The sequence below is a fragment of the Puma concolor genome, chromosome B4 (genome assembly GCF_028749965.1).
Source record: "Puma concolor isolate L17-30 chromosome B4, mPumCon1.1.hap2, whole genome shotgun sequence".
NCBI lineage: Eukaryota > Metazoa > Chordata > Mammalia > Carnivora > Felidae > Puma > Puma concolor.
The window spans coordinates 25,705,769-25,732,471 of NC_141673.1; the positions used below are offsets into that span (position 1 = coordinate 25,705,769).

Sequence of the window (26,703 nt, forward strand, 5' to 3'; positions counted from 1 at the left end):
ATTATTTTTGCTGTAGACAATATGAATTAGGTCTCATGTAGAGCTATACTAAGAGCACACGAACTAGAAAACTGTTGGGTTCAGCCAGCTAATGTTCCTGCATAAACTATTCTGTACCAAAGTTCAAAGTCTTCCTTTCTTTCTGAATTTCTAAGTGTAACTTCTAATCATAAACACAGTGAATAATAAGAGGCAGTGACAGTGAAAGAAACTGATGTTTTTCTAGTTTACCTTTCATTCTATTTTATGGGCATGAAGGCATATATTTTTTAATTTATTAAGGATCTTTGGTTGCAAGCAACAGAAACCAATTCTGACTAATATAAGGGGTAGGGGAGTGGTGTTTGAAGGATTTAGGGTAATCCACAGAATCAAAGACAGACTTCATTAGCTCCTTTGTAAGACCCTGGCTGGCTGCCTTAGGAACAAGGGCAGCTGCAAGGACCTCAGCAGCAGTCACGTGCACTGCCACCAGATGGCATCAGTTTTTAGTGCTGTCCCACTCAGTTCTTTGTTTTGTTTTTCAATTTTATTTTATTTTAGAGAGAGAGAGAGTGCACGAGAAGGGGAGAGGGGCAGAGGAAGAGAGAGAGAATCTTAAGCAGCTCCATGCTCAGTGCAGAGCCTGTTGAAGGGCTCGATCACATGACCCTGAGATCATGACCTGAGCCGAAATCAAGAGTGGGAAGTTCAACCAACAGAGTCATTCAGGCACCCCCTGTCCATCTAAGTTTGACTATATTTCCTATGCAGTCTATAAGAGATAAAGTCTGATTGGCCTAACCTCAATCACATGCAAAATACATTCAAAGATCATATGTGTAGCCATGAACTCTAGTTTTGAAAAAGTCTTAGTATGTGCATATCCAAATTCCAAAGTGTAATATGAATGGAGAAGCATAGCCATTGGGAGTTGAATGATTTTGAAAATTTGCTTCCTTCCTATCATGCTTCTAGTTGGGAAAGCTGTATGACCCCTCTGTCTGGGGTCTTACTGTGTGAAGTATTGAGAGTGAAATTGCTCTTTACATTTCTAAGTAAATTACAGTGTCACTATGTTTCCCTGCCTGGTAACATAGAGACTGGGTAGCAGAATTGAGGAAATGAGGCTTAGGCAGGGAGAAGTGGTGCAAACAGCTTTAGTCTTAACACCTTATGCAGGAGGAGCCATAAAAGATGGGCCTTGGAGACATAATTACTTACTTATTTTTATGGGCTCCTATTTCTCCTCCAAGGAAAAAAAAATACTGTGTAGAGTTTAAGAAAAGAATTAACCTGAATAAAACCAACTAATTAGGCAATTATAAATAACTGAATTTTTCATTCTGTTTTCTTTCCAAATCCAGCACCTACTTAAGACATGGCTTTGAAACCTTTAGAGTTAATTTTAAGTATGTGAATCTGGTGTAGTGAAAACTAAGAAAAATATCTAGAAGCAGCTTGTTTAGGCATGTCTGGTTTGACTCTGAGGAATTACAATGCAGGTTCTTTTGGCTAGGAGTCTTATCCTATAAAGCTGCGTGCATGGGTCGTCTGGCTGGCTCTTTGGTGGAGCAGGCAGCTCTTGATCTTGGGGTTGTGAGTTTGAGCCCCACTTTGGGGTTAGAGTTTTCTTTTTTAAAATAAAGTTGCATGCAGAAAATTCTCCTGTGACTGGGGCGCCTGGGTGGCTCAGTCGGTTGAACATCCAACTCTTGATTTCGGCTCAGGTCATGACTTCATGATTCATGGGATTGAGCCCCAAATCAGGTACTGTGCTGACAGCCAAGAGACTGCTTGGGATTGTCTCTCCACCCCCCCCCCCCGCCCCCCGTCTCTCCTCAGCTCTCAGGCCTGAGTGCACATATGTGCTCTATTCCTCTCACAAAAATAAGTAAACATTAAAAAAAAAAAAAAAAAAAAAAAAGAGTTGACTTAAAAAAAAAGAAAAAGAAATTCTCCTATGACTATATGGCAAGTCAGGAAAGCATGTGATTATCAAAGTTAGTTTAAGAACTAGTGATCAAACTTACTAGTAAGATACATAGATTTTGTAATGCTGACTTTAGGGAAAAGTCGCAATGTTATAGAGGATGGCTAATCACAGATTAGAAGGGAAGTGAAACTTCTCTCTTAGTGTGGATAAATTTATAACTTCCCTCACCAAATCCTACCAGCAAATTTGTTGTAGGGGCAACCAATCACCCTATTTTCTCATTTCTAGTTTCTGATTTTAGAGGCATATTTGATCAGGTGCTTATATATCTTTTATCTACAAACCAAAAGAAGCAATTTTTTCTTACAAAAGACCATGGGAGTAAAACCAATACCTACAAAAGAAGTATGAAAATCTTACTGATTTTCATATCAGTATCTGATATCACAACAGTTATTTCAAAATCAGGGAAACCCCAATAGATAGCTATTCCTTATCCATTCTTGGAAGACTATAATGCTTCTGTACTTTAAAAGCCAACACAGCTTAGTAACCATTACAAAAATTAGAATAGTGATCAAAATTTTGATGAAATGAGAACATAAGCCTTGGGGGCAGAAACTTGAGTTTGAGAAGCACCTGGATGGCTCAGTCTGTTAAGTGTCTGACTCTTGATTTTGGCTCAGGTCATGACCTCGTGGTTCTTGAATTTGAGCCCCCACATCAGGCTCTGCATTGACAGTGTGGGACCTGCTTGGGATTCTCTCTCTTTCCCTCTCTCTCTGCCTCTTCCCTGCTCTCTCTCTCAAAATAAATAAACATAAAAAAAAAAAAAAAGCCACCTAAATCAGATTACAGCACTTCTCTGCTGAGAACCCTCTAATAGGTACTCATCACTCTTAAAGTAAAATCCCAGATCTTTTCTCTGGACCACAAGTCTTTGTGTAATCTGACCCTCCCTCTCTTCCACTTTCCCACTTGCCCCCCTTGCTGTTCCCCTTTGGAGCCTTTACACATGGTGCTGTCTTTGCTGGTTGTTCTCCAGATAGTTGCACAGTTTATTCTCTCATGTAATCAGGTCTTAGGCAAAGGTTATACTCCCTCAGTGGCCTTTCTTTTCTGTTCTGTCTAAAAGATCCCTTTTCATTCTCCATTCCTTACCTGCTTTATTTGGGTTATAGCACTGATCACTACTTGTTTTATTATCTGATCCCCACAATGAGGGCAGGGACTTTGTCTGTTTGGTTCATTCCTGCATCCCAGTGCCTAGAAAGGTGCCCAGAAAAATAGTAGATTTTCTTTTTTCTTTTTTAAAAGAATTTATTTTATTTATTAATTTATTTTTTTAGAGAGAGAGAGAGAGAGAGCACATGTGCACGAGTGGAGGAGGGACAGAGGGAGAGGGAGAGGGAGAGAGAGAGTCTTAAGCAGGATCCACTCCCAGAATGGAGCCCGATGCAGGACTCAATCCCATGAACCATGAGATCATGACCTGAGCTGAAATCAAGAGTCACTTAACTGACTGAGCCACCCAGGCATCCCTAAGATTTTATTTTATTATTCTTTTTTAAATGTTTATTTTATTTTTGAGAGAGAGAGAGAGAATAGGGGAGGACAGAGAGAGAGAAGGAAACAGAGGATCTGAAGCAGGCTCCACGCTGACAGCATACAGCTTGACGCAGGGCTTGAACTCACAAACCGTGAGATCATGACCTGAGCTGAAAGAAATCAGATGCTTAACTGACTGAACCACCCAGGCGCTCCCCTAAGATTTTATTTTTAAGTAATCTTTACACCCAACGTCCAGCTCGAACTCATAACCCTGAGATCAAGAGTTGCATGCTTTACCGACTGAACACCCCAGCACCCCCCAAATAGATTTTCAATAAATAATTTTTGATAGAGTGAATGAACATTCACCATTCCTTCCATCAGGAATGACAAACATATTTTTACTTTGCTTTGCGCCTTTCATTTATTAACCAAGCCTTTGCCCCAGCTTTTGGCAAGGACAAAAGGCAGGACTTCTACAAGGAAAAGAATATCTGCTGTGAATCCTGGCAACAATCCTAGGAGGTGATGATGCTGTTTCTTTTTAAATAGGGAGTTCAAGGAGGTTACAAAGCTGAGATGTGGAGCTGAGATCGGAGCCCAGGTGCCTGGACTCATAGTCCAAAGTGTAGAATAGGAAGTGTCTGTTGGCAGCATTACGATGCAGTACAAGGGCAGATAGGGTAGAAATGGCCTTCTCTTTGTTTTCATGTAAATGAGACATTTTAGGATTCTTGGGAGAGAGTGTTTTGGAGGTCTCCTCACTCTACTAACACATATCCCTTTTCTGGTCTCTATTTGAATGAGAGTTGCTATCTGGAAGCATATTGGGAAGGATTCCTTAAGAGTACATGGTGAGAAAGAGGTAAAAGATCTGTAGGCTGAAAACTATAGAAAGCTTATGAAAGAACTGAAGAAGACACAAAGAAATGGAAAAACATTCCATGCTCGTGGATTGGAAGAACAAATATTGTTAAAATGTCAATGCTACCCAAAGCAATCTACACATTCAATGCAATCCCTATCAAAATAGCACCAGCATTCTTCACAGAGCTAGAACAAACAATCTTAAAATTTGTATGGAACCACAGAAGACCTCAAATAGCCCAAATAATGTTGAAAAAAGCAAACCAAAGCTGGAGGCATTACAATCCCGGATTTTAGCCTGTACTAAAAAGCTGTAATCATCAAGACAGTATACCATTGGCACAAAAACAGACACATAGACCAATGGAATAGAATAGAGAACCCAGAAATGGACCCACAAATGTATGGCCAATTAATCTTTAACAAAGCAGGAAAGAATATCCAACGGAAAAAATACAGTCTCTTCAGCAAATGGTGTTGGGAAAACTGGACAGCTACATGCAGAAGAATGAACCTGGACCACTTTCTTACACCATACACAGAAATAAACTCAAAATGGATGAAAGACCTAAATGTAAGACAGGAAACTATCACAATCCTACAGGAGAAAAGAGGCAACAACCTCTTTGACCTTGGCCACAGCAACTTCTTGCCTGACATGTCTCCAAAGGAAGAGAAATAAAAGCAAAAGTGAACTATTGGGACCTCATCAAGATAAAAAGCTTCTGCCCAGCAAAGGAAACAATCAACAAAACTAAAAGGCAGCCAGTGGAATGGGAGAAGATACTTGCAAATGACATATCAGGTAAAGGGTTAGTATCCAAAATGTATAAAGAATTTACCAAATTCAACACCCAATAAACTAATAATCCAGGGAAGAAATGGGCAGTAGACATGAATAGACACTTTTCCAAAGAAGACATCCAGATGGCTAACAGACACATGAAGAGATGCTCAACATCATTCATCATCAGGGAAATACAAATCAAAACCACATTAGATACCACCTCACACTGGTCAGAGTGGCTAAAATTAATAATTCAGGAAACAACAAATGTTGGTGAGGATGTGGAGAAAGGGGAACAATTTTGCACTGCTGGTGGGAATGTAAACTGGTGCAGCCACTCTGGAAAAAAGTGTGGAAGTTCCTCAAAAAATTAAAAATAGAATTACCCTATGACCCAGCAATAGCACTACTAGAAATTTATCCAAAGGATACAGGAGTGATGATTCATAGGGGCATATGTATCCCAATGTTTATAGCAGCGCTATCAACAATAGCCACACTATGGAAAGAGCCCAGATATTTATAAACTGATGAATGGATAAAGAAGATGTGATATATATATATATATATATATATATATATATATATATATATGTATACACACACACACACACACACACACACACAACGGAATACTACTTAGTGATAGAAAAAAAGAATGAAATCTTGCCATTTGCAACCACATGGATGAAACTGAAGGGTATTATGCTAAGTGAAATAAATCAGTCAGAGAAAGACAGATATCATATGTTTTCACTTATATGTGGAGTTTTAGGAATTTAACAGAAGACCATAAGGGAATAGAAGGAAAAATAAGTTACAAAATAGAGAGGGAGGCAAACCATAAAAGACTCTTAAATACAGAGAACAAACTGAGGGTTGATGGACGTGGGAGGTTTGGGGGGGGAGCGGGGAAAATAGCTGGTGGGCATTGAGGAGGGCATTTGTTGGGATGAGCACTGGATGTTGTATGTAAGTGATGAATCATGGGAATCTACTTCCGAAGTCAAGACTACACTGTATAAACTGTATGTTAGCTAACTTGACAAAAAATTACTAAAAAGAAAGAGTAAGTGATGAGTGCTTTAGAGGGTAGTTAGAACCTCTCCTTTCATTTAGTCACTAGGTCAATATTTGGTCACCACAACGCTAATATATTTAGTTTGAGAGAGCAAATCAGGGACTGTTTGCTTGGTTTGAGCAGTTTGGACAAGTCTTTCAATTGCATTCAACTGCTGGAACAATGATATAGCCAGTGTGGTTTAAACATTTCACCTCTCAGCATAGCCAGCCAGGTTAAATGGGACAGACTAGATCCCACTAGATAATTAGTATATCTTTTCAGTTTATAAAGGGTTTTTGCAAAGATTCTCACACTGATCTGATGAGTATAGGGAACTTAAACATTGAGGACAGTGGGACAGGTCGGGGCGGGAGGAAGCAAATGTTTAAATGAGATTACCAGTTTAATATGTGAATGAACAATGCACAGAGGAAATTAATTGCCTACTTAATTGACTTCTTTTAGGAATCTAGTGATTAAATTAAATACAAACTGAGGGGATTATGCTTCTTGAAGTGGAAATTAGGATTCTTGTGTGCATGCATGCATTTATGTGCATGTGTGTTCTTGTATGTGATGACCTATGCCGGAAAAGAAGATAAAATGGACAAAATACATAGAAAAAACACCTAATTTGAAGTAAAAAAGCCTTTTTGGAGAACCTAATCTATTATTTTTTCTTGCTAAGAGTCTTGGGCTCTTGGTCTAGACACTGAACTTATTTGAAAGCCACTTTTCTCATCTATAACATAAGAATACTTATTTCACAAAGGTAATTGTTGTGTCTAGTATGAAGACCATTCAGTAAATGTGTATTGAATTAAAAATTCTTTCCATTTGTTCACCATTAATTATTAACAAACAAGATATTGTAAAGTCATAGCTCATTTGGATTTTTTGAATGGTTATTTAAGTATTCTTCATAGACTTCATTTTTATTATATTTTCAAGATGTATTCATTCCTAAGATATCTTGGGATATGTAATAAACCAAAAAGAAATATAAATAAATAGGAGGCACACAACAAGGTACAAACCAGACTAAATAAATATGTCTTACATCCTTCCCTGAAAGTCAGGACTTGACTGTTACTCCATAGAAAACATCTTTGCTTTGGTAGCTGTAGGAACTCAATGGAAGCCCCATATTCTGTTTACTGAACAGCAGATGAAATCCTCAGACTTCTTCAGGGCACTCACAACTCAGGTAGATGGATTTTCATGTCTATAGCCAACCAAAATAAACAAAAAGATCCATTGATGTGGTTAATAACACTATTTAAACACTAGCTTCTTATGGCAACAGCTGAGATTAGGTAAATACTCACAAACTATGAGAAATGCCGTGGCTTAGGAAGCAGACTTGAAGACAGAGGCACTACTAAAAATCTGGCAAAAAATTTCCATTAGAATACAAGAGTAGCCCTTGGAGCACCTGGGTGGCTCAGTCAGTTGAACATCCAGCTCTTGATTTTGGGTCAGGTCACAATCCCAGGGTCGTGTCATTGAGCCCCGTGTCAGGCTCAAGCTGAGTGTGGATCCTGCTTAAGATCCTCTCTCTCTCTCTCTCTCTCCCTCTGCACCTGCCCTGCTCATGCCCTCTCTCTCTCTCTCTGTCTCTCTAAAATAAAAAAATAAATAAGAATAAAAACAAGAATACAACAGTAGCCCAAATCATCATAAGCATCCAAATCATCATAAGCATTTGACATGTATTAATCTCATCTTACTGTCATTGCAAACTTCTAAGCCAAGTGTCTATAAAGTGGGAATACTCCACAAAACCTGGTACTCAGGAAGAACTACTGAGTTAGAATGTTAGAATAAAATGAGGAATCAGAATAGAACCATTTATTATAACACTAATAGCTAAAGAATTACTATTATGCCAAGTCTTCATGTAAGCATGTTACTGACCCTGTAAAATAGGAATAATTGTCCTCTAAGAGCGAGGGACCTGCAGCTCGGAGAGAGGACCACAGGTGTCAAGTGGTAGAAGACCAGGAATTTTAACCCAGTTGTTCTCACTCCAACCCAAGTGTTCCCCCCACTGTATTTCAGCAGCCCCCACAGGGTCAGTTTTGGTTGGATCACTGTGAGGGCCAAAACAGCAGACCTGGTCTTGAAGATCAAAGAGGGCCTAATAGATTTTCTCAATCCAGTATAATTTGGCATCTGCCTCTGTCACCCCACTGTCTGAACTTGTAGGTTCCAAGTCTAAGTTTATTCTTTGGATCTTTCTTGACACCTCTGCATCATTTTGCACTGATCATGCTCTTCTTGAAACCCTCTACTTCTTCGGCTTCTATGTCACATGTTGTATTTCTATCCCTATGCTTTATTTATTTATTTATTTACTTATTTATTTTTGAGAGAGGGAGAAGGGACAAAGAGGAGAGAGAGAGAATCCCAAGCAGGCTCCGCACTGTCAGTGCAGAGCCCAAGACGGGGCTCAAACTCGCAAACTGTGAGATCATTACCTCAGCGGAAATCAAGAGTCAGACACTTAACCAACTGAGCCACCTACGCGCCCCTGACCCTTGGTTTTTATACTACAGACTTAGCCTGGATAATAATGTATTTATTGAATGCTCCTTATGTGGCAGACATTGTCCCAGTCCCTTTACACGCCTTCACACGTATTATTTAATCTTCATGATAATCCTATGAATCAGGTGGTACTATTGCCTCTTTTGAAAAGTCAAGGAAATTTAGCAACAAAAGAAAATATAGATAAACTGGACTCCATCAAAATTTATGATGTTTGTGTATCAAAGGACACTATCATGAGTGAAAAGACAGCTCACAGAAGGGGAGAAGATATCTGCAAAGCATATGCCTGATAAATGATTAATATCCAGAATATATAAAGGACAACAAAAATAAATAACCCTATTTTAACAATGGGCAAAGGATTTGAACTCAGACATTTTTCCAAAAAATATATACAAATGGACTCATCTTTCTCAATTTTTTAGCAGCAACTGATATGTTAATCACTGCCTCTTCTATAAAATAATTTCTTCATTCGCCTTCCAGGACACCACTCCTTCTGTGTCACTAATTGCTCTTTCTCAGTCTCCTTTTTAGGTTCCTTTTGATCTCCTGGCCTATGAACCATAGGTTCCCCAAAGATTTCAGTGTGCTGACCCCTCTGACTTATGCTCACAACTTTAAACACCACCCAAAATACTGACATCTCCTACTCTGGATCTTTCTCTTGAACTTAGATTCACATATTCAATTGCCTATCCAGCATTTCCACCTAATGATTAATAAGTATTTCATTTAAAAAAAATTTTTAACGTTTATTTATTATTGAGAGACAGAGAGAGACAGAGAATGAGCATGGTGGGAGGTGGCGGGGGGTGGGCAGAGAGAGAAAGAGACACAGAATCCGAAACAGGCTCCAGGCTCTGATCTGTCAGCACAGAGCCTGACACGGGGCTCAAACCCAAAAACCACGAGATCATGACCTGAGCCGAAGCCAGATGCTTAACTGACTGAGCCACCCAGGCGCCCCAATTAATAACTATTTTACATTTAACCAATCCCAAACCAGCTCAATTTCTACCCAAACTTCACTTGGTGCTCCATCTCAGGAAATGACAACTCTGTTCCTCCAGTTGCTCAGGCCAAAAACCTCAGAATCATCTAGACTTCTTTCTTGTACTGCACATACATTGCATCTGCAAATCCTATTGGCTCTATCTTCAACATATATATCCAGACTTGGATTGCTCCTCAAGACCTTCACTACCAATGAGCACCATCCGTCACATAGCTTACTGCATTAGCCAACAGATGTCCCTTTCCCCATCCTTGTCAGACTTCCACACAGAAGAATGCTTTTTAAACTTAATATTTTTGAAACCTGAGTCAAGTCTTGTCAGTCTACTGCTTAACACCCTCCAATGGCTTCCTATCTCAAAGCAAAGCATATACATTACAAGGCCCTCCTCGACCAGCCAGCCCCTTTCTCAAGGAGTTTCACTTACCTCTTCTCTGCTGTTCTTGTCTCAAGGCCCTTTCACTTACGGCTTTCGTGTGGCTGGTTCCCTCACTCCCTTCAAACGTGACTGCCCTGTATAAAAAGCACTCTACACCCTCCATATTCCTCTTCCCTGGCTTTGTTTTCTGTGGAGCATTTACCGCCATCTAACTCCCAATATATTGTCCGGCTCTCCCCTCTAGTATTCACCTTGTTCACTGCTCTGCCCTGAGCACAAGAATAGTGCCTGGCATGCAGCACACACTCAAACTGAATGGCCATTATAGCCTTAGTTAAAATATGAGGGAGGGAGTGCAACTTACAGAGTTTCAATTCATGTAGGTTATGTGCTAGATAAAAAAATTATTCAAAACATGTTACCCATGGGGAAAATAATATCAGGGGTCCTAGCTTGATAAAATGCTGGGCACCTCTGGATTAGATTACTCTAGGTTTTCAATTTCAACTGAACTTCAACTCAATATGATTTCAGAAAGGATAATTTTTGAATTTTGGTACTGAGCCTGGTCCTACACTGGCCTCTGGACATATACAAACTTAAGGTTTTTTCCAGTTCAACATTTTTCTGTATTTTGACCAAGTTATTTCTGCAAGAATTAATAAACACTGCAGCCTTGTCTCTTTTTTTCTCCAGACCCCAGGATTAGCCTAAGAGGGGATGGCTTGAATATACACAAAATGAAAAGCTTTCTGCCTGTGTGTGACTAGAAGCCCAAAATTGCAACAAAATCCTACATATCCTCAACTTACCAATTTCTTAAATTACACTTTTCCCCCATATGTATTTCACACTTTTTGAGGTGAAAAAACTGGCTAAAAGTTGCCCTTATGTCACTGTTTAAGAGATTAACACTGTTCAACTCTTCAGATCCCAGTGTACATATTTTGCACAGTAGCTTTGTCATTGGCCATCATTACCCACCTGTCAGAGCTTAATCTTCTAAGTTCAGGCAAGATAAGTGGATTCATGGCTAATAGCTAGGCATGGGTGCTAAAGAATAAAGTGTTTCAGATCAAGGAACAAGATATGAAACAAGAGATAGGTTCTTTTGCTACTGAAATGAAGATAAAGCAGAAAATTCTATTCCTATAGAGAAAACCTTGTAATAGGACATCCCTTCATGATGAAAAGATTACGCCATCTAAGAGGAAAGGAGTAACATGCAATCATAGGGAACTACTGTTCCTTTTAAGTTCTTATACCCTGCTTTTCACGTACTAGTATTAGACTGCTTTAAGACGTAAGATATACTTAGTTCTTAGCAGTTTAAGTTCTGAGCTGGAACCACCTATACTTTTTCAACTACTATCTTCTCCACCCCTACCACCTCTTAGCCTCTTAATCTTAAGGTTGAATATTTAGTAGGCTGCTCACCTGTGCCTAAATATAAGTCCTCTTGCACCTTGGAAAAGAATGACAACCTTGGCTTTTCACAGTAGAGTTGTATCTCTTTGTTAGGAAAAAGAGAATCTGAGAATTTTAGCCCTGGAAAAGAATTTTAGAGGGCTAGTCCAATTCACAAATCATGATTTTTTTTTTCTTTTTGAGAGAACATATGTGCGCGTGTGTGGCGGGGAGGGGCAGAAGGAGAGGGGGAATCCCAAACTGGCTCTATTCCAGTGCAGAGCCCCATTAGGGGCTCAATCCCAGGACTGTGAAATCATGACCTGAGCTGAAGTCTTGAATTGGAGGCTCAACCGACTGAGCCACCAGGCGCCCCAATGCTTTTTATTTAACAGAGGAAACGGTGCCTTGACATAGTTAAATGATTTCTGTGAGTTTTAGAGACGTTGTTTTGTCCATAATCCAAGTCTACGGACTTCTAAATTCAAAGGCTCTGTACTCTCCCCTAGAGTTTAGCTGTAAAATGAAATGTATCCACAGGCAGCTTATCATAAAGAAGTCTTTTAGAATTGGGGAGGATACTGGTTCTGACACTTCACATGTACAAATTTGAGTGAGAAAACTAAGCCGGTTTCTTGACCTTCAATGTATTCAGGTTCTAGGGACATGTTTGATGCCTAATATTATTTTGTGTATAAATGTAAATATTTTCTCATAAGAACACATTTAAGGTCTTTCTTCAAATAAGTAGGACTAGGGCACCTGGCTGGCTGAGTCAGTAGAGAATGTGATTCTTGATCTGGGGTCATGAGTTCAAGCCCCATGTTAGACATAGAGCTTGGTTAAAATTAAAAACAAATAAAGAAAAAACCAATTTTTAAAAAATAAGTAGGACTGATTTTCACATGAACAGATTCTGAAACTCTTCTATTAATTTTTACAGATGTACATTAGGGGAAAATTAGTATTTGCCAACTTTATTTTCAATGGCTATAGCACATCTGCTAAAGACCTTCAAAAGCAAATTGTGAAGACAAAGAGTGATTATCATACAGGATATTTCCTACCCAATGACTTCAGGATCCGGTAGAGTAACTAATATATTCTATCTTGTCTCACACTTTTAATTAGTAAATCCCAGATAAGGGCCAAATTTCAAGAACTGCCTTTATGAATGTGTGTTCCTTGCTTCAAATCTTTTCTGGAAAGAGGTAGTTTAAAAGCTCAGTTCAAATGTTTGGAGGCATCTTTTAACTTGCCGAGTAGACATCCTGAGCAAAGCTCACCCTCAGGGTTGAAAAAATTTATGGATAAGAAATTATCATTGAAATTAAATGGTGGTAGGTCCAAGGAATATTGTAGGGATTCGATCCCTTTATGAATCTTGTGATAGATTAATGTGTGGAAATGGCTATTGGGCAACAGAATGATATTGGAATGGTGGTAATTGAAAAAATAAACAATGGATATATTCACCAGAAGAAATCAACTGCTCCCACACCCCCCCCCCCGAACTTGTTTTAATACAGTATAAAAATCAGGTCTTATTACTCAGCAATCATAAATAATGAAATCTTGCCATTTGCAACGTGGATGGAGGTAGAGTGTATTATGTTAAGTGAAATAGAGACAAATACCATATTATTTCACTTATATGTGGAAATTAAGACACAAGAGATGAATGGAGGAAAAAAGAGAGGGAAGCAAACCATATGACTCTTAACTATGAGAACAATCTGAGGGGTTGATGGGAAGGCAGGCGGGGTGATAGTAATCAGGTGATGGGCATTAGGAGGGAACTAGGTGTTGTATGTGATGAATCATTAAATTCTATCCCCAAACCAATTTTACCATATATGTTAACTAACTAGAATTTAAATAACTTGAAATAAAATAAATAAAAATCAGGTCATGTGCATTTTCATATTGAACTTTTCTGTTAAATAAAACTTTTGTAATAGTAAAAGAAATAAGTAAATAAAAGTTGTTCAAGGAAGGCCACTTTCTCTTTAACCAGCATTCGGTCTGCAGAGCCATTCTGGAGCTACCACGAATGTTCCCAAGGCTGTAGCTAAGCTTAGAAATGTATAAACAAATAGTTCATTCAATTACATAGGACAAAGTATGATCCATTGGATGTTAGCTTCCTTCTTAATTCAGTAGGTATTTTCTGTCAGAAAGGTCGTACAAGTCAACAAATATAACATGATTAGAATGTATCCAATGGCTGACAGTCACTGAGAAGGGTGAAAAGCAAGCTTTTAAAATTCATTTGCTGTTTCACTCTGATAAAATATCATGTGAGGCACTTTAATGACCGACCAAACAAAACTTAGACTAATGAATCCAAAGCTTTCCTAGAAAACTGTCTTTTGTGGTTTTGTTAACATATTCTGAAAAATACAGACAGAAGGAAGAGAAAAAGAATTTTTACTTTTTGGCTAATTCATGTGGCAAACATCAGAATCAAAAAAAAAGGCACACACACAAAAGACACAAAGAAGTACAGATTTTATTAGAGACTAGTTAAGCTTAGGAGGAACAACAATAATACAGACATATACAAACCTACTGTTGGTTTTTGTAAAAATCCTTTAAAAATTCAGTATGGTAAGATATATCAAGCGAGCAAAGAAAGTATTGATGAGAAAATCTTAGGTAGGGCAGGAGATGTACAGTTCTACATAAAATATAAGTAGTCAAAAAGTAAAAATTAAAATAAAGGATATTCTTAAATGGTATTAAAAAAATACAGTTTAACACACTCCAGTGTTAAGACTGGAGTGAAGACTGACTTTAGAAACTTACTATGTAAACAAGCCTGAACTCTGTAAGACAGTTCTCACATTCCTATTTTAGGTGTTCATAATTAACAATGTCAAAAGAGAATGCAAATGCTCCTCAAATACTGAGAACACTTACTGAACATAAACATAAGATGGGTTCATACATTTCAGGCTATGTCAAGAAATAGTCACCTATGCTTACAGATCAGTGCATGGATACAAGACTGCTGATGTTAGAACACTGTCATGTTTGGGTGAATGCAAAATGTCATAAATTCTGGAAGAAACTGATATAAGGCTCACCTATTTAACTGTAATGTAGTTCATTAGAAAAAATTAATTGGAAGAATTGAGGCATAAATTAAGAGTGAATTTATAAGACAGTAAAAGCATTTTAATCATTTGACATTAAAAGGAATCAAAATCCAAAGATCTTTAGATCCAAGGTTTCGTTTTATCAAAAAAATACATACATATACAGTACTAACATGTATAGTTTTGATTTATGTAAACAAGAAACACTGTGCAAAAAAGAAAACACTGAGAAGGGTAATCAAAATATGATTTAAAAGGCAAAAATAATAGAAGCCATGGGATGAAGCATCTATGTGATGAAGGCAGTACAGATCTAATCCCAGGGTTCAGTTCTTCAGAATGAGCCTCAAACTCACAGTCCTCTTTTAAAGGATAACTCAGTGATCCAATTTTTCTGGTAACAAGGCTTGGAGGAACAGCACAGTTTTGGGCTCTTTTCACAGTTGGAATCCCTGATTTGTCTGCAATTATTTCAAACATGGTCTAAACCTATTGAAATGCCAGTATTACCAAAAGTATACATTTCCATTGTGTATCATAACCTTTGGGTTTGGGGTCTTTTCATGCCTTTTCAGAAATCCTGTCCTCAAACGAAATAAAACAGCAATGTCACAGTTATGGTAGGAGACCATGTGATGAATCAAGTAGGTCACAATCTTTTAAAAACCCAGAGCAGCAGGGAACAACAACAACAACAAAATAATAATAATAAAAACCTTATTCTGCAAAACACTTCAGTAATCTGTAAAGTATTAATCCATTTTCACTCTATCATGCTTTTTATCAACCATAGCAGATTCTGAAATGTAGCCTCTACAATGAGTCTGAAATGATGCTGTTCTTCCCAGAACTGAACCTAAAAAACAAGCTCAAAGCAGTGTGGTGGATTCAACAGATTACAAGAAAAAAGGCACTGGTCTCCAGAAAAAAGATTTTAAAATTACTCGGCATTGGAGTCAGAGGGCAAAGACCAAATGCCTTTCAGAGATGATGCATAATTAAACAAGACTGTTAATCATATTGTTGAGTAGAAAGTGTTTGACAAAGCCAAAGAAAAAAGAAACCATTAATTTAGGGGAGAAATTTTTTTGTGTGACAATGTCATTTAACCACAAAATAGAAATCTGATAAGTTACAAGAACAATTCTCCTACTAGCAATTAATAATAACCATATTATAGATCACATTTCTACTGTGATAACTGTAATGTCAAAGTCTGGTAAGACTTTATCTTGTTACCCACTGTCATTCCTCTAATTTTGGAAGGATTAATGAACCAATTTTTGCTAAAATGTAGGCACACATACAAAAAAGTGAGTTCTGGTGAACGTAGGAAGTCTAGTCAGCCTCAGGTTATCTTCAGTCTTCACACTCTTGATGTTCCGGGAATGATGCGCGAGTTTAGGTTGGTTCTAGGATAGGCCCAGGGGCCTGGTTTGATCTGGGATCCCTGGGACCATACCTAGAACAAACCCAAACAAAACGAAACTCCTTGGGAGTGCTTTCAGCTCAGGTGACTTCTGGGCTTTTCACTCATATGGACCTCCAGGGCTGTACCAGACCATACAATGTTTAAGGAAGGGGAGTAACATTTCTGGAGTTTTCTGTACGTTGCCAGATGCCAGTACTGTGCAGAAAATACTTTGACTTAAACTTGGAATTAATTTTAAAATTTACTTTGGGAGGGGTAAAGGATATGTAACTTCTTAGGATATCATAAAAAACAAAAAACTTGTGAAAGACATGCTTTAGTTTTAGAAAAAATTTCAAAGATGAAATAAACTCATTTTGTAGGTAGCCAACCTTTAGGAAATGCTATAAAAGTGAAAAATGTAAAGTTCAAAACAATAGAATTATTCTTTATCTTGAGAAACTCTTAAGATACAAATATGATGGGAAATACATATTTCTACAACAATGGCTCATAGAATATACCCACTTTGAAAAACAGTGTATCAGAAGTATACACAACTTAAATACTGTCCTGTTTCAATAACATGTTTGATATGTGCCAAATGAAATTCAGTAAACAGGGATGAAACAAATTAACTCAACTGCTGACAGGTTAAAATATATTAAAATGTACAGCATTTAAAAAATACCATATGCATTTTAATTGATCACACATTTTAGAATTTATTCATGTTATACCTTTGTATATGCGAATCCTGTAATCACTTCATCCTCTTTTCAATTTATAGCAATTATACTGAGTAGAATCACTTTCCTCTTACAACTATACTCAAAGAGAATTTCTCTCTTTGTACCACCAACCAGGGGTTGGCGTCATAATTATTCTGTAATGGCAGTCTCAACTAAAGAAACGGGTTTGGATCCTCTATTTTTAAGTGAATATTATATCACAATTCCCAGTAGCATATGAATAATGTTAAGCTGTGTCATGGCCATAGACTGATTTTCCAATTACCCTGTATATGATGGATAGATGAATCAACGTATGGACTAAAACATAATCAGCCTGTTTATAAAACTAAGTTATTCAAGGTGAGGGTATCCCTTTCTAGACAAATCTGAATTTTACTTGCAAACATTGTAACATGTGAATTTCGTGTTTATTTTTCATTCAAGAGAGAAAAATCATCATGTTTGCTTAACATCAAATGGTAATTTAAACACGCAAAATATAGAATGACACTGGGTATTTAGTCATTCAAACATCTGTCAACATCATTAGCTCTAACACTGATAACTTCTGGCAAACTTTTAACATACATTGCGTTGAATAAAAATAAAGATGTTGTGTTAAAATCCTGCACATCAAAGAATAAATTCTTTGTGGTAAAACTGCCTAGAGTCTAAAGACCTTATTACTTTTCAGTTCTCTAGGATATCAATTATGAAAGTTTTCTTATTTTCCAGGACTCAACCTACTTCATTGTTTCAGAAATGAAAATACATTTCTCTAAAAACAAAACCAAAGTAACAACAACCAACCTAGCCAAAGAAATTCTTAGCAACATGTGGTATCTGATTCAACTAGAAAGTACTGTAGAAAATGCTAATTTGAGTTGGCTGGTTTTAATCAGAGCCAAAAAATTAAAGAATAGAATGTAGAGAAGGTAAAGTATAGAAACACAATCATTCCTTTTGTACAATAACAGCTCTTCTATTTTGAGAGCAGGTACCTAATTTAGTAACTTCACTTAAAGATAGCAATGAAATAGGTAGTAATAGATACCCACAAAATCCATGCATTTAAGTATAATCCAGGTTTTTAGGTCTTCACTGAGTCAGTTTGTTCTTACTTTATACATTATTCTAGCTGTTTTAGTTACCTGGTTTCCGAAACCAAAACAGACTAGAAGGAGCATAACGAAGGTGGAGAAAGGCCATTGCTATGGGCACACTTAAGCGGTATTTGGAGAAACTGGAGGAATGAGAACTGCTATCAGAAAACAAAGACAAGAAAATGAAAAAAGCACATCAGAATGGAGCCATTTAGTAAAAGGGCATGTAGCTCTCAGTGCCTTAATTAGACTATCACAGTAGAATAACTGTTGTTAATAATGATCATTTTGACATCAAAAAAGATTTAAATGATTTTCATATATTGTTTAATAAGATAGCAACGCATATTGTTTTAAAAAGATCACCTTCAGAAATTATTCTGAAAAATTTTAATGCTTAAAGAGGTTTAAGTTCTATAGAAAACTGGGATATCTAGAATGAGTCATTCTCCAAATATCCAGTTAGCCAGTTCTTTCTAAATTAGCCATGCATGTTTAGTCTCAAACCTATAGTTCTAGAATATAAATCTTGGTGGACAGAGTTGGAGTCATATTTATAATGTTTAAGTTTTCAGTCTGTGTCCTATACTAGGAATAATGAGCAAAAAAACCAAAAAAACAAAAACAAAAACAAAACACTTTCCTAAAATATACACAATGATTTATACAAAGATAATAATCAAATTCTCTTTTATAGCTGAATTCATTAATGGAAAGTCCTAGAAACACCAACACATAAAAACTGAATTAATACTTTAAATATACGGCAATCACATATTCAACCAAGTATTTTTAGCAAGTTCTTAGTAAAGAGTGATCAGGCAAACAAAAGTATGCTAAGCAGCCAAATAGGTACCACAAAGGCCATGCACATAACTGACAGAAAAGTCCCTTAGCCTTCTTTCAGTCTACTCTTATTTTAGACACAATTCTAGCAAGGTTGGCAATCTGGTTTCTCAGCCCACAGCAGATGAGAAGCAGCAGACTGGGGACCTAGTGCAAGAGGCAGGCACACAAGACAGCAGCAAAAAGTGACAGCTGATTTTAAGGGAAGATAGAGAAACTGTGAAAACCAGACCTAGCTCAAAAAGCAAAGTTCTGCAGGGTCACGGGGTAAAGGGGCATAGAACATTATGTATCTCAGTTGCTCCTGAGGGTGCATTTCTGTTTATTACCCTGTGAGAGGAACTGATATCCTTAAAGATGACTGAGAAAAAGTTAAATTATATCCTAAATATTCTAGAAAAAAGTACAGAAAGTACATTCTAAAAATTTTCCTATTAAATTATTTAAAAAAATTTTTTAAATGTTTTACTTATTCTTGAGAGACAGAGAGAGAGAGAGAGAGAGCATGAGCAGGGGAGGAGCAGTGCAAGAGAGGGACACAGAATCTAAAGCAGGCTCCAGGCTCTGAGCTGTCAGCATAGAGCCCGATATGGGGCTCAAACCCACAAACCTCAAGATCATAACCTGAGCCGAAGTCGGATGCTTAAACCGACTGAGCCACCCAGGTGCCCCTCCTATTAAATTATTAAAAACTGTTATGATTAAATGGATTTGCCTCAGTTACATGAAAAATTAACTCATGCAAGTTAGTCACCTGTCAATAATTACTGTCAGTTATTTACCTGTCAATAAATTGTTACTGTACTTATGGTATTTTTCCTATATTTTTGTTTCTAGTATGTTTACAGCTTCATTTTCTACTATAAGTGTGAATTACAGAGACATGTTGTGATCAACAGAAATGGAAGAATAAATCAATTTTTGCTTTGTCTGTGTTTCATTCATAGCATGCTATCTACTTTAGTTCAAATAACGAGTCTGCTGAGCTATAGCATAGTCTCATGGCATTTAGTTCTTATTTCCTTGTTTTTTTTGGGTATGGAAACAATGTCCTATGATTAAACCAAATCAGTTGAATTTTTCCTCCCACATGATTTCTAATAATTTATCAAAATACTTCATATTTTACATTACTTATAGTGTATAAGTCACTATAAGTCACCGGAGTGAAATGACTCCTAGGCTCCCTTCCAATTAACACTCCATTGATTTATAATTTTGTGAAATGTATCAAAACATAATTTTTTATGCTTTAACATTCACCACCTTTATTATGTGAATCAGAATATTAGCATTCATTTTTTAAAGAAAATTGACCTATTTTACTAACATAATTATAACCAGATCTTGTTTTTCAGCCTCAAAAGTTTCACTTCTTTTTTAACTATTTCTGAGGAGTAAGAATTTACCAACATGATTTAGCAATCCAGAGAATTTGGTTTTTGCTGGAAAAACTCCCCATGACATTATTAGGTCAACTGCACCCATAGCTTTTAAATGATGGCTCTGAGATTTAAAGTTAGATTAAAGTTTAATTTTGTATTAAAGCCTTTTTGTATTAAAGCCTTAAAACCATATTCTTAAATTTCCTTAGCAATTTGCCTTAAATGTGTTTCTCCTGACTTGTCTCCAATAACTTCAGAAATCAAACCTGAGTCAATACATGAGTTCTTAATTAAATATATTCAAACATACAATTTTAATGAAGTACAATTTTAAAGAAGACTTAACTAGTGAAGGCAGATAATACAGACAACTTAAAAAATAAGCCAAAGATCACAAATCAAAGACCAGTAAGAGTCTGGTCCTAGATAGTCCCGATATGCGGGTTTTAATAATGACAGGTGAAAAAAAATAAGAATTTAAGGTATGATAACCATTATTAGGTCATTTACTGCCATGACTTTCCTCACTGTAGGCAGAGTGTAAAAATTTTGTCCTCAAGAGTGACCCTAAATAGTTTCTGTACCGGCTCTGTCCTGATAAAATAAACTCTGGAAATGTTCATATCAAAAGCTGTCAGGATATTACTCTTAACAAGAATTATCCTGTCAAAATATCACTGTAAAATTTGGAAAGCATAATTACAAGTTTTGCATCACAAAATATTTTTCCCAGCGGGCTTCTTTTAGATGCAGGATGTCAACTATTAAAACTAGTCAAAAGCCTGATAATACAAAGTGAAATATTCTTAGAAAAGTAATAAGAATACCTACTTATGTCACATTGGCGTATTTGTTTTAATTTCCTAAGATATCCATGGCAAGGAAAACAAAGTCCTAGACAGAGGTTCTTAGATTTGACTGAGCATACACACCACCTAGGTCTCATCCCAAAATGACTGATTAAGAATGACTGGGAGTTATGGCCCCAAATCTGCATTTTAAAAATAAGACCTCCAGTTTATTCTAATATAGGCGTCCTATAAAAAACAAAAACAAAAACTGAGAAACACTGACTTTTAGACTACTATAAGAGAACATTAGGAATATTCACAGGGAAGATACTATTTTATCTCAGCAATATTTTATAAGATGAAAGACATTTTAAAAACTACACAAAAAAAGAACCTTCAATTAAAGTCCCAAGATCCTTATATTATGGTTTCAACAAGAAGAATATTTGCAGATAAAACAGATCAGATTGGAAGATTAGGAATTCCTCATTAAAATTAGTTTTTAAAAATTTATAACAAAATCAGTCTTTCAATGCTTAGAGAGCATTGAATAAAACTGATGAAATATTATGAAGACATTTTCCCCAAGCTGGTGTAAATAAAAATAATACAATAAAAGAATTAAAAATTATTAAACTCTAATTCTTCCTGTGTAAGGTCACAGATTAGGGGAACAATTACCAAGTGTTCCCATAATTGCTTCTTCTAAATCCAAGGGGAAACAGACTTGGCAAACTATGTAATCTAAAAAGAAAATATTATTATTTATGAATACGATTGTCAGTTTCAAAACAAGATTTTTGTTTTTGAAATTTAGCTACTTCTAAGTGGTAAACTGGGCCCACCCTGTGATATTTCTAAGAGCTTGATTATGGACAGTCCCAGAATTTTGGGCAATAGGCAGAATCACTTATAGTACAAAGGATCTCTACTTTTCATACAAAGCAGAATCAAGTTTTTCCTCAGGATAAAAAATAAATTTCCTAAGATTACTGGAAAAAATTAAATAAAAATCTCCTCGGTACACATAAATCTACTGACTCAAAGTACTAAGTTTACAGGAATCTGAATGTGTTTCTTAATTCTAAAGACAATCTATATTCGTTGTGTAACTTCCTTTCTAGGACAGCAGCATAAATTATTATTCCTATACTTTCCCCAAATAATGTCTATAAACTATGTCAGTGCGTAGGAGCTATAGGTTTCAAGAAACAATATACTCCTGAAAATATCACATTTTGAAAATGCAATCATGACACTGGACAATTTGGAAAGCAACCTCTTTTAAGAGGTAGTTGTAAATGAAGTACTGAGGAGACAAGGATGCTTTCCAGGAAGCAGGCAGGATGTTTCCAGAATCTCATTAAGGTGGAGAGGATATAGCCTCAGGCTAGAAATCAGCTGAAATGATCTGCTTGTGTTAACGGCACCCAATTATCTGTAGGCAAATAGATACAAAGAACTTTCTGCAAAGGTGCCCACGGGGCTTTGGACTATACGGATCCGACTTTGACATCATCTCTATTAGTTATAACAAGAACAGAAGAAAAACACAAAATATATTTGAAAGGGTAATTTTTAAAACAGTACAATGTTTTTCTTTTAAAGATTATTAGGGCACCTTAAAATTAACTACCGAATACACATATGAACAAGGAAACATAAAAAAAAATGTCATAACCCCAGTATTTTTGAAACTACTTTTTAGTTCCAAACCCCAGTACACATTAATTGTATGAAGTCAATTTTTTTTTTTATTCAGAACCTGTATCTTTGTTTTAAGACTGGTATAAACAAAAATAAAATACAAACAAGTTGTTATTAACATAATAGCTGCAGCTATGAACTGCAAGAATACAGTAAAAAGGAGTCATACTAAATGTTAATGTTCTTGCAACAGAATTATCCCAGTCATTTTATGGTAGCAAATTCTGGCAAGAAATGATAAATGTGTTTCTTATTAAAAGTACCTAAAGAATTTCCAAGATCGATCAGCTGTGCTGCAAAAAAAAAAAGAGCAGTTTATTCAAAAGAGCCCTTACCTTTCTTATTTTCCTAAAAGATTTGCCATTTACAGGTTAACTACTATTTTCAGATCAGTTGTTCAAACCAGGGTTCTTGCTGTAAATTCACATCTTAGCTTTATATATAGTAAACTTAACACTCATTTTCCCTTTCTAGTGGATTATCTAGCCTTGAAGCTAAAACACTTGCATAAAAGCAATAATTTAAAATCCTCCATGTAAATCTTGGTTCCTACTTCTCTTGTACCTCATTTTCATTTTCTTGTACTATCTGTTCTTCCTCCTCATCACCAAAAGTCTGTTCCTGCATGGTGGTAAAAGAGAGAGATCTAGCAGCCACTTCTGCAGCAAGACCAGCAGTGAAGGTAAAATCCGGTGACAGCTGGAGCCGTGCCAGCCTCTGCTTAATGGAAGGCTGTAATAAGTCCCCGGGAGCTGGATGGGCAGTGGACAGGCTCCCTACGTCCGCCTGCCGAGATTCCTCTTCACTCTCACATTGGGAACACACTCTTTCTTCAGCTCCTTGGAGGAAGACTTCATTTGCAGAATTGTCTTTATTTTTACCATCTAGAGGGTTTTCACATAAATACTCAGTCCTACTACTTATTTCATTGTCAGCTGTGGAGGGTTTACTATTTTCCTCTTCAGTATCATTTTTACCAACTGTCCCCATATCTGAATCCACTGATGGTTCTGAATTACTTATGGGTTCCACTGGGTCTACAGGAGACAAGGATTTCAACACAGCTTCAAAGAAAAAAAAAAAAAAGAAAGAAAGAAAGAAAGAAAAAGAAAAAAAAAAGAAAGAAAAATAATAACTAAGGACCCAACAATGATTTGAACTTTAATTTAAACTTCCAGTCGTTATTTTTCTAATAAAGAACAATAAATAAAAGCTAAATAAATCTTTCTATTAAATCTATATACATTTATAAATCCAGAGAACTTTGTAAGAGATAAAATGCCTAAGAAATGAAATGAGATGGGGTTTTAATGAAGATTTTAAAACACCTCACACATTGTATTATTCAAAATATTAAAGCAGTGGTTCTCAAAGTGTGGTCCCCGAACCAACAGCATCAGTTATTTGGTAGAAATGCAAATTCCCACCAGGACCTACTGAATGGCAAACTGTGAATGAGGACTGGCTGTGTTTACAAACCCTACGCTTGATTCTGATGCACACTAAAGTTTGAGAACCATCTTATGAAAGAATAAGCAGCATGATTTTTACTGATAATATGTCAGATAAAAGGCCTGAAGTAATCCAGATAATAATCATATCTTTAACACATATATATTTACAAGTGAAAACAGTATGGGGAAAAAAAAATGCACACAATCCTATTCGCTTGCCAACCACCTAACAAGACCCGGATGAAAGTAAAGCCATAACTTCCACACATTTTGTAATGTCACATAAAAGTATAAAACAAAATAAAATCTGTATTCAAGATCAACTACTGTACAAAGCATAATACATAAACATTATATCCATACGGCAGAAGGTGTCCTTTCAAGGAAAATGAAGTTTTATTTAGCCCCTCTTGATGTTAGTAGGCAGTGGGTTGCTTGCTAGGCAGTCTCTCCTCCCAGTATGAGGGGTTAGTACAATACAATATATTAGGAAGCATGACGGAAGAAAAACAAGTGCTTCTTGAAGATCTCGCGTTTATTTAAAAAATAATTTGTAAAAGGTGTCCATTTCCAAGAAACAGATCCCTAAGCTGCAGTAACTCCACTAGAGAAGCAGCAACAACAGAAAACAATGGCCACAGCAGGTTCCAGTGTAGAATATCCCTCTCTAATTCCATGCGGACTTTACCCCTGTAGGCAGAGATGAAAACAACTCTGGAAGATGTACTGAAATTTTTCACGGAAAAAGCATTTTATGGTATCAGCAGCTTTTTACTTATTTCACAAACAAAATCAGCAATACTGCGGTTTCTAACGTAGCTACCCAAAGCATATACCTGAAAAAAGACACATTTCTCTCATTATATCTTTGCCCATACTGTCAGTAGGATAATTTTAAAGCTATATGGAGAAAATACTAAACAATAGAAAGGATACAAATGTATATACAAGGCTATTCTCAGTCTTCATTACATTTTTAGGCAATAAATCTAGTTCTTAAAGAATGCAACATGTATTAGATGTTGATTGATATCCCTGATTATTGCTAATTAAATAGGGCAATATAATCTGCACATCTGGAGGATCAAGTGTTAACATTGCTAGAATGTAAAGCTCCAGGAGTACAGGGATTTTTGTCTCTTGATTTATGCACTAGGGATATAGCAGTAAACAGTGCCTCAGTAACTACTTGTTGAATGAATAATTTGCTGAATGAACACTGTGGGGGATAATAAAGCTCCTACTGAAAGAGACTGTAATTTCATTATAGAGACAAAAACACTGAATGCACAGAAAACAATAGTGCCTAAAACCATACTCTCAATCCCTGATTCATGCAGACCCAAAATATGAACAAGCAGGCTGCAGGAACTCTTTACTGCTGCACCTGGGAAGTTTTTAATCTGGTACATATGTTGCTGCTCAAGACACGGTTACAATTCCCTCCAGGGCCCCTCTGGTGTGAGGGTCTGTAGTGGTGGGAGAGGTAGCAGGGCTGGAACAGAGGATTCATGGAGGAGCAACTGGTAGAAAGGACAGCTTGGTGGAGAAGACAGAATTCTTAGCAAAGAGATCAGCATGTATGTTTTTATTTTTTAAGTTGGTTTTTTTTTTTTTTTTTTAAAGTAAACTCTACACCCAATGTGGGGGCTTGAACTCACAACCCCAAGATGAAGTCGCATGTTCTATCGACTGAGCCAGCCGGGCACCGCAGCATGAATGTTTTTCATGAATAAAAATAGTAAGTTTGTGGGACCACAGTCTAATTAGATAAATATAACCAGAGGAGGATATCCATATCAGAAAGAGTGATAAATGTAATTAAATATGATGGATTCATATGATAGAGAGGCTTGAAACCAGGAAAAAGAGTTTAGATTTAATAGAGTGGGAAAGGGGGAACCACTGCAGGTTTTAAAGATAGAGAGCTATCAAGGCACCTGGGTGGCTCAGTTGGTTAAACATCCAACTTCAGCTCAGGTCATGATCTCACGGCTCATGGGTTCGAGCCCCTGTCAGGCTCTGTGCGGACAGCTCAGAGCCTGGAGCCTGCTTCAGATTCTGTGTCTCCCTCTCTCTCTGCCCCTCCCCGACTCATTCTCATTCTCTCTCTCTCAAAAATAAACATTAAAAAAATTAAAAAAAAAAAAAAAAAAAGCAGAGAGCTATTATCATTGTACTGTTTGAGAAAAATCTGGAGGCAGCCTGCAAGGACAGAAGCTAGCTTAGAAGCTATCTTCTAAGGAAAGCTTAGAAGAAAAAGGTATTGAAAATAGAAGTCAGCTGGGGCGCCTCGCTGACTCAGTACAGCATGTGACTCTTGATCTTGGGGTTGTGAATTTGAGCCCTATGTTGGGGGTAGAGTTTACATAAAAAAAAAGAATGGAAGTCAGTTAAGAGGCTATTACAATGTATGAGCATAATCTAATAAGGATCTGGGCTATAAAGGGGGCCAGTGGGAAGAGGAAGGATGAAATCAACAAAGGTGTATCTGGACATGGGACAATGGCAGGACTCCTAAGAGAAGAAAAGAGAAATCTGAGGAAATTTCCAGAAGTACAGGTAATCTATATACTCCCAATGAAAAAAAGAATGGGAAAGGAAGGCAGTTGATTTTGAGGTTTCAGGTAA

The 26,703-nt window shown here is 36.8% G+C and overlaps 2 protein-coding genes across 12 annotated transcripts in view; one reads left to right on the top strand and one right to left on the bottom strand.

Annotated features, from left to right (window-relative positions):
• The window catches only part of LOC147578973 (uncharacterized protein C3orf20-like), a 30,704-nt gene extending 17,993 nt beyond the window's left edge, over positions 1-12,711 (top strand). Inside the window, exon 3 of the mRNA XM_086712622.1 lies at positions 12,484-12,711. Coding sequence (XP_086568748.1) covers positions 12,484-12,630 — 147 coding nt within the window. The 3' untranslated portion in view covers positions 12,631-12,711. The remainder of the gene's footprint in view (positions 1-12,483) is intronic.
• Positions 7,302-26,703, bottom strand: part of VEZT (vezatin, adherens junctions transmembrane protein) — a 77,709-nt gene continuing 58,307 nt past the window's right edge. For 5 of the 11 annotated variants that reach the window (XM_086712610.1, XM_086712609.1, XM_086712608.1 and 2 more), the window contains one exon: positions 14,035-23,682. In XM_086712610.1, the coding sequence (XP_086568736.1) occupies positions 23,168-23,682 (515 nt within the window). In that variant the 3' untranslated portion in view covers positions 14,035-23,167. Of the gene's footprint in view, positions 7,409-14,034; positions 23,683-23,758; positions 24,763-26,703 lie in introns of those variants that run through there. The other 6 variants (XM_086712615.1, XM_086712614.1, XM_086712613.1 and 3 more) reach the window with 2 other exon arrangements.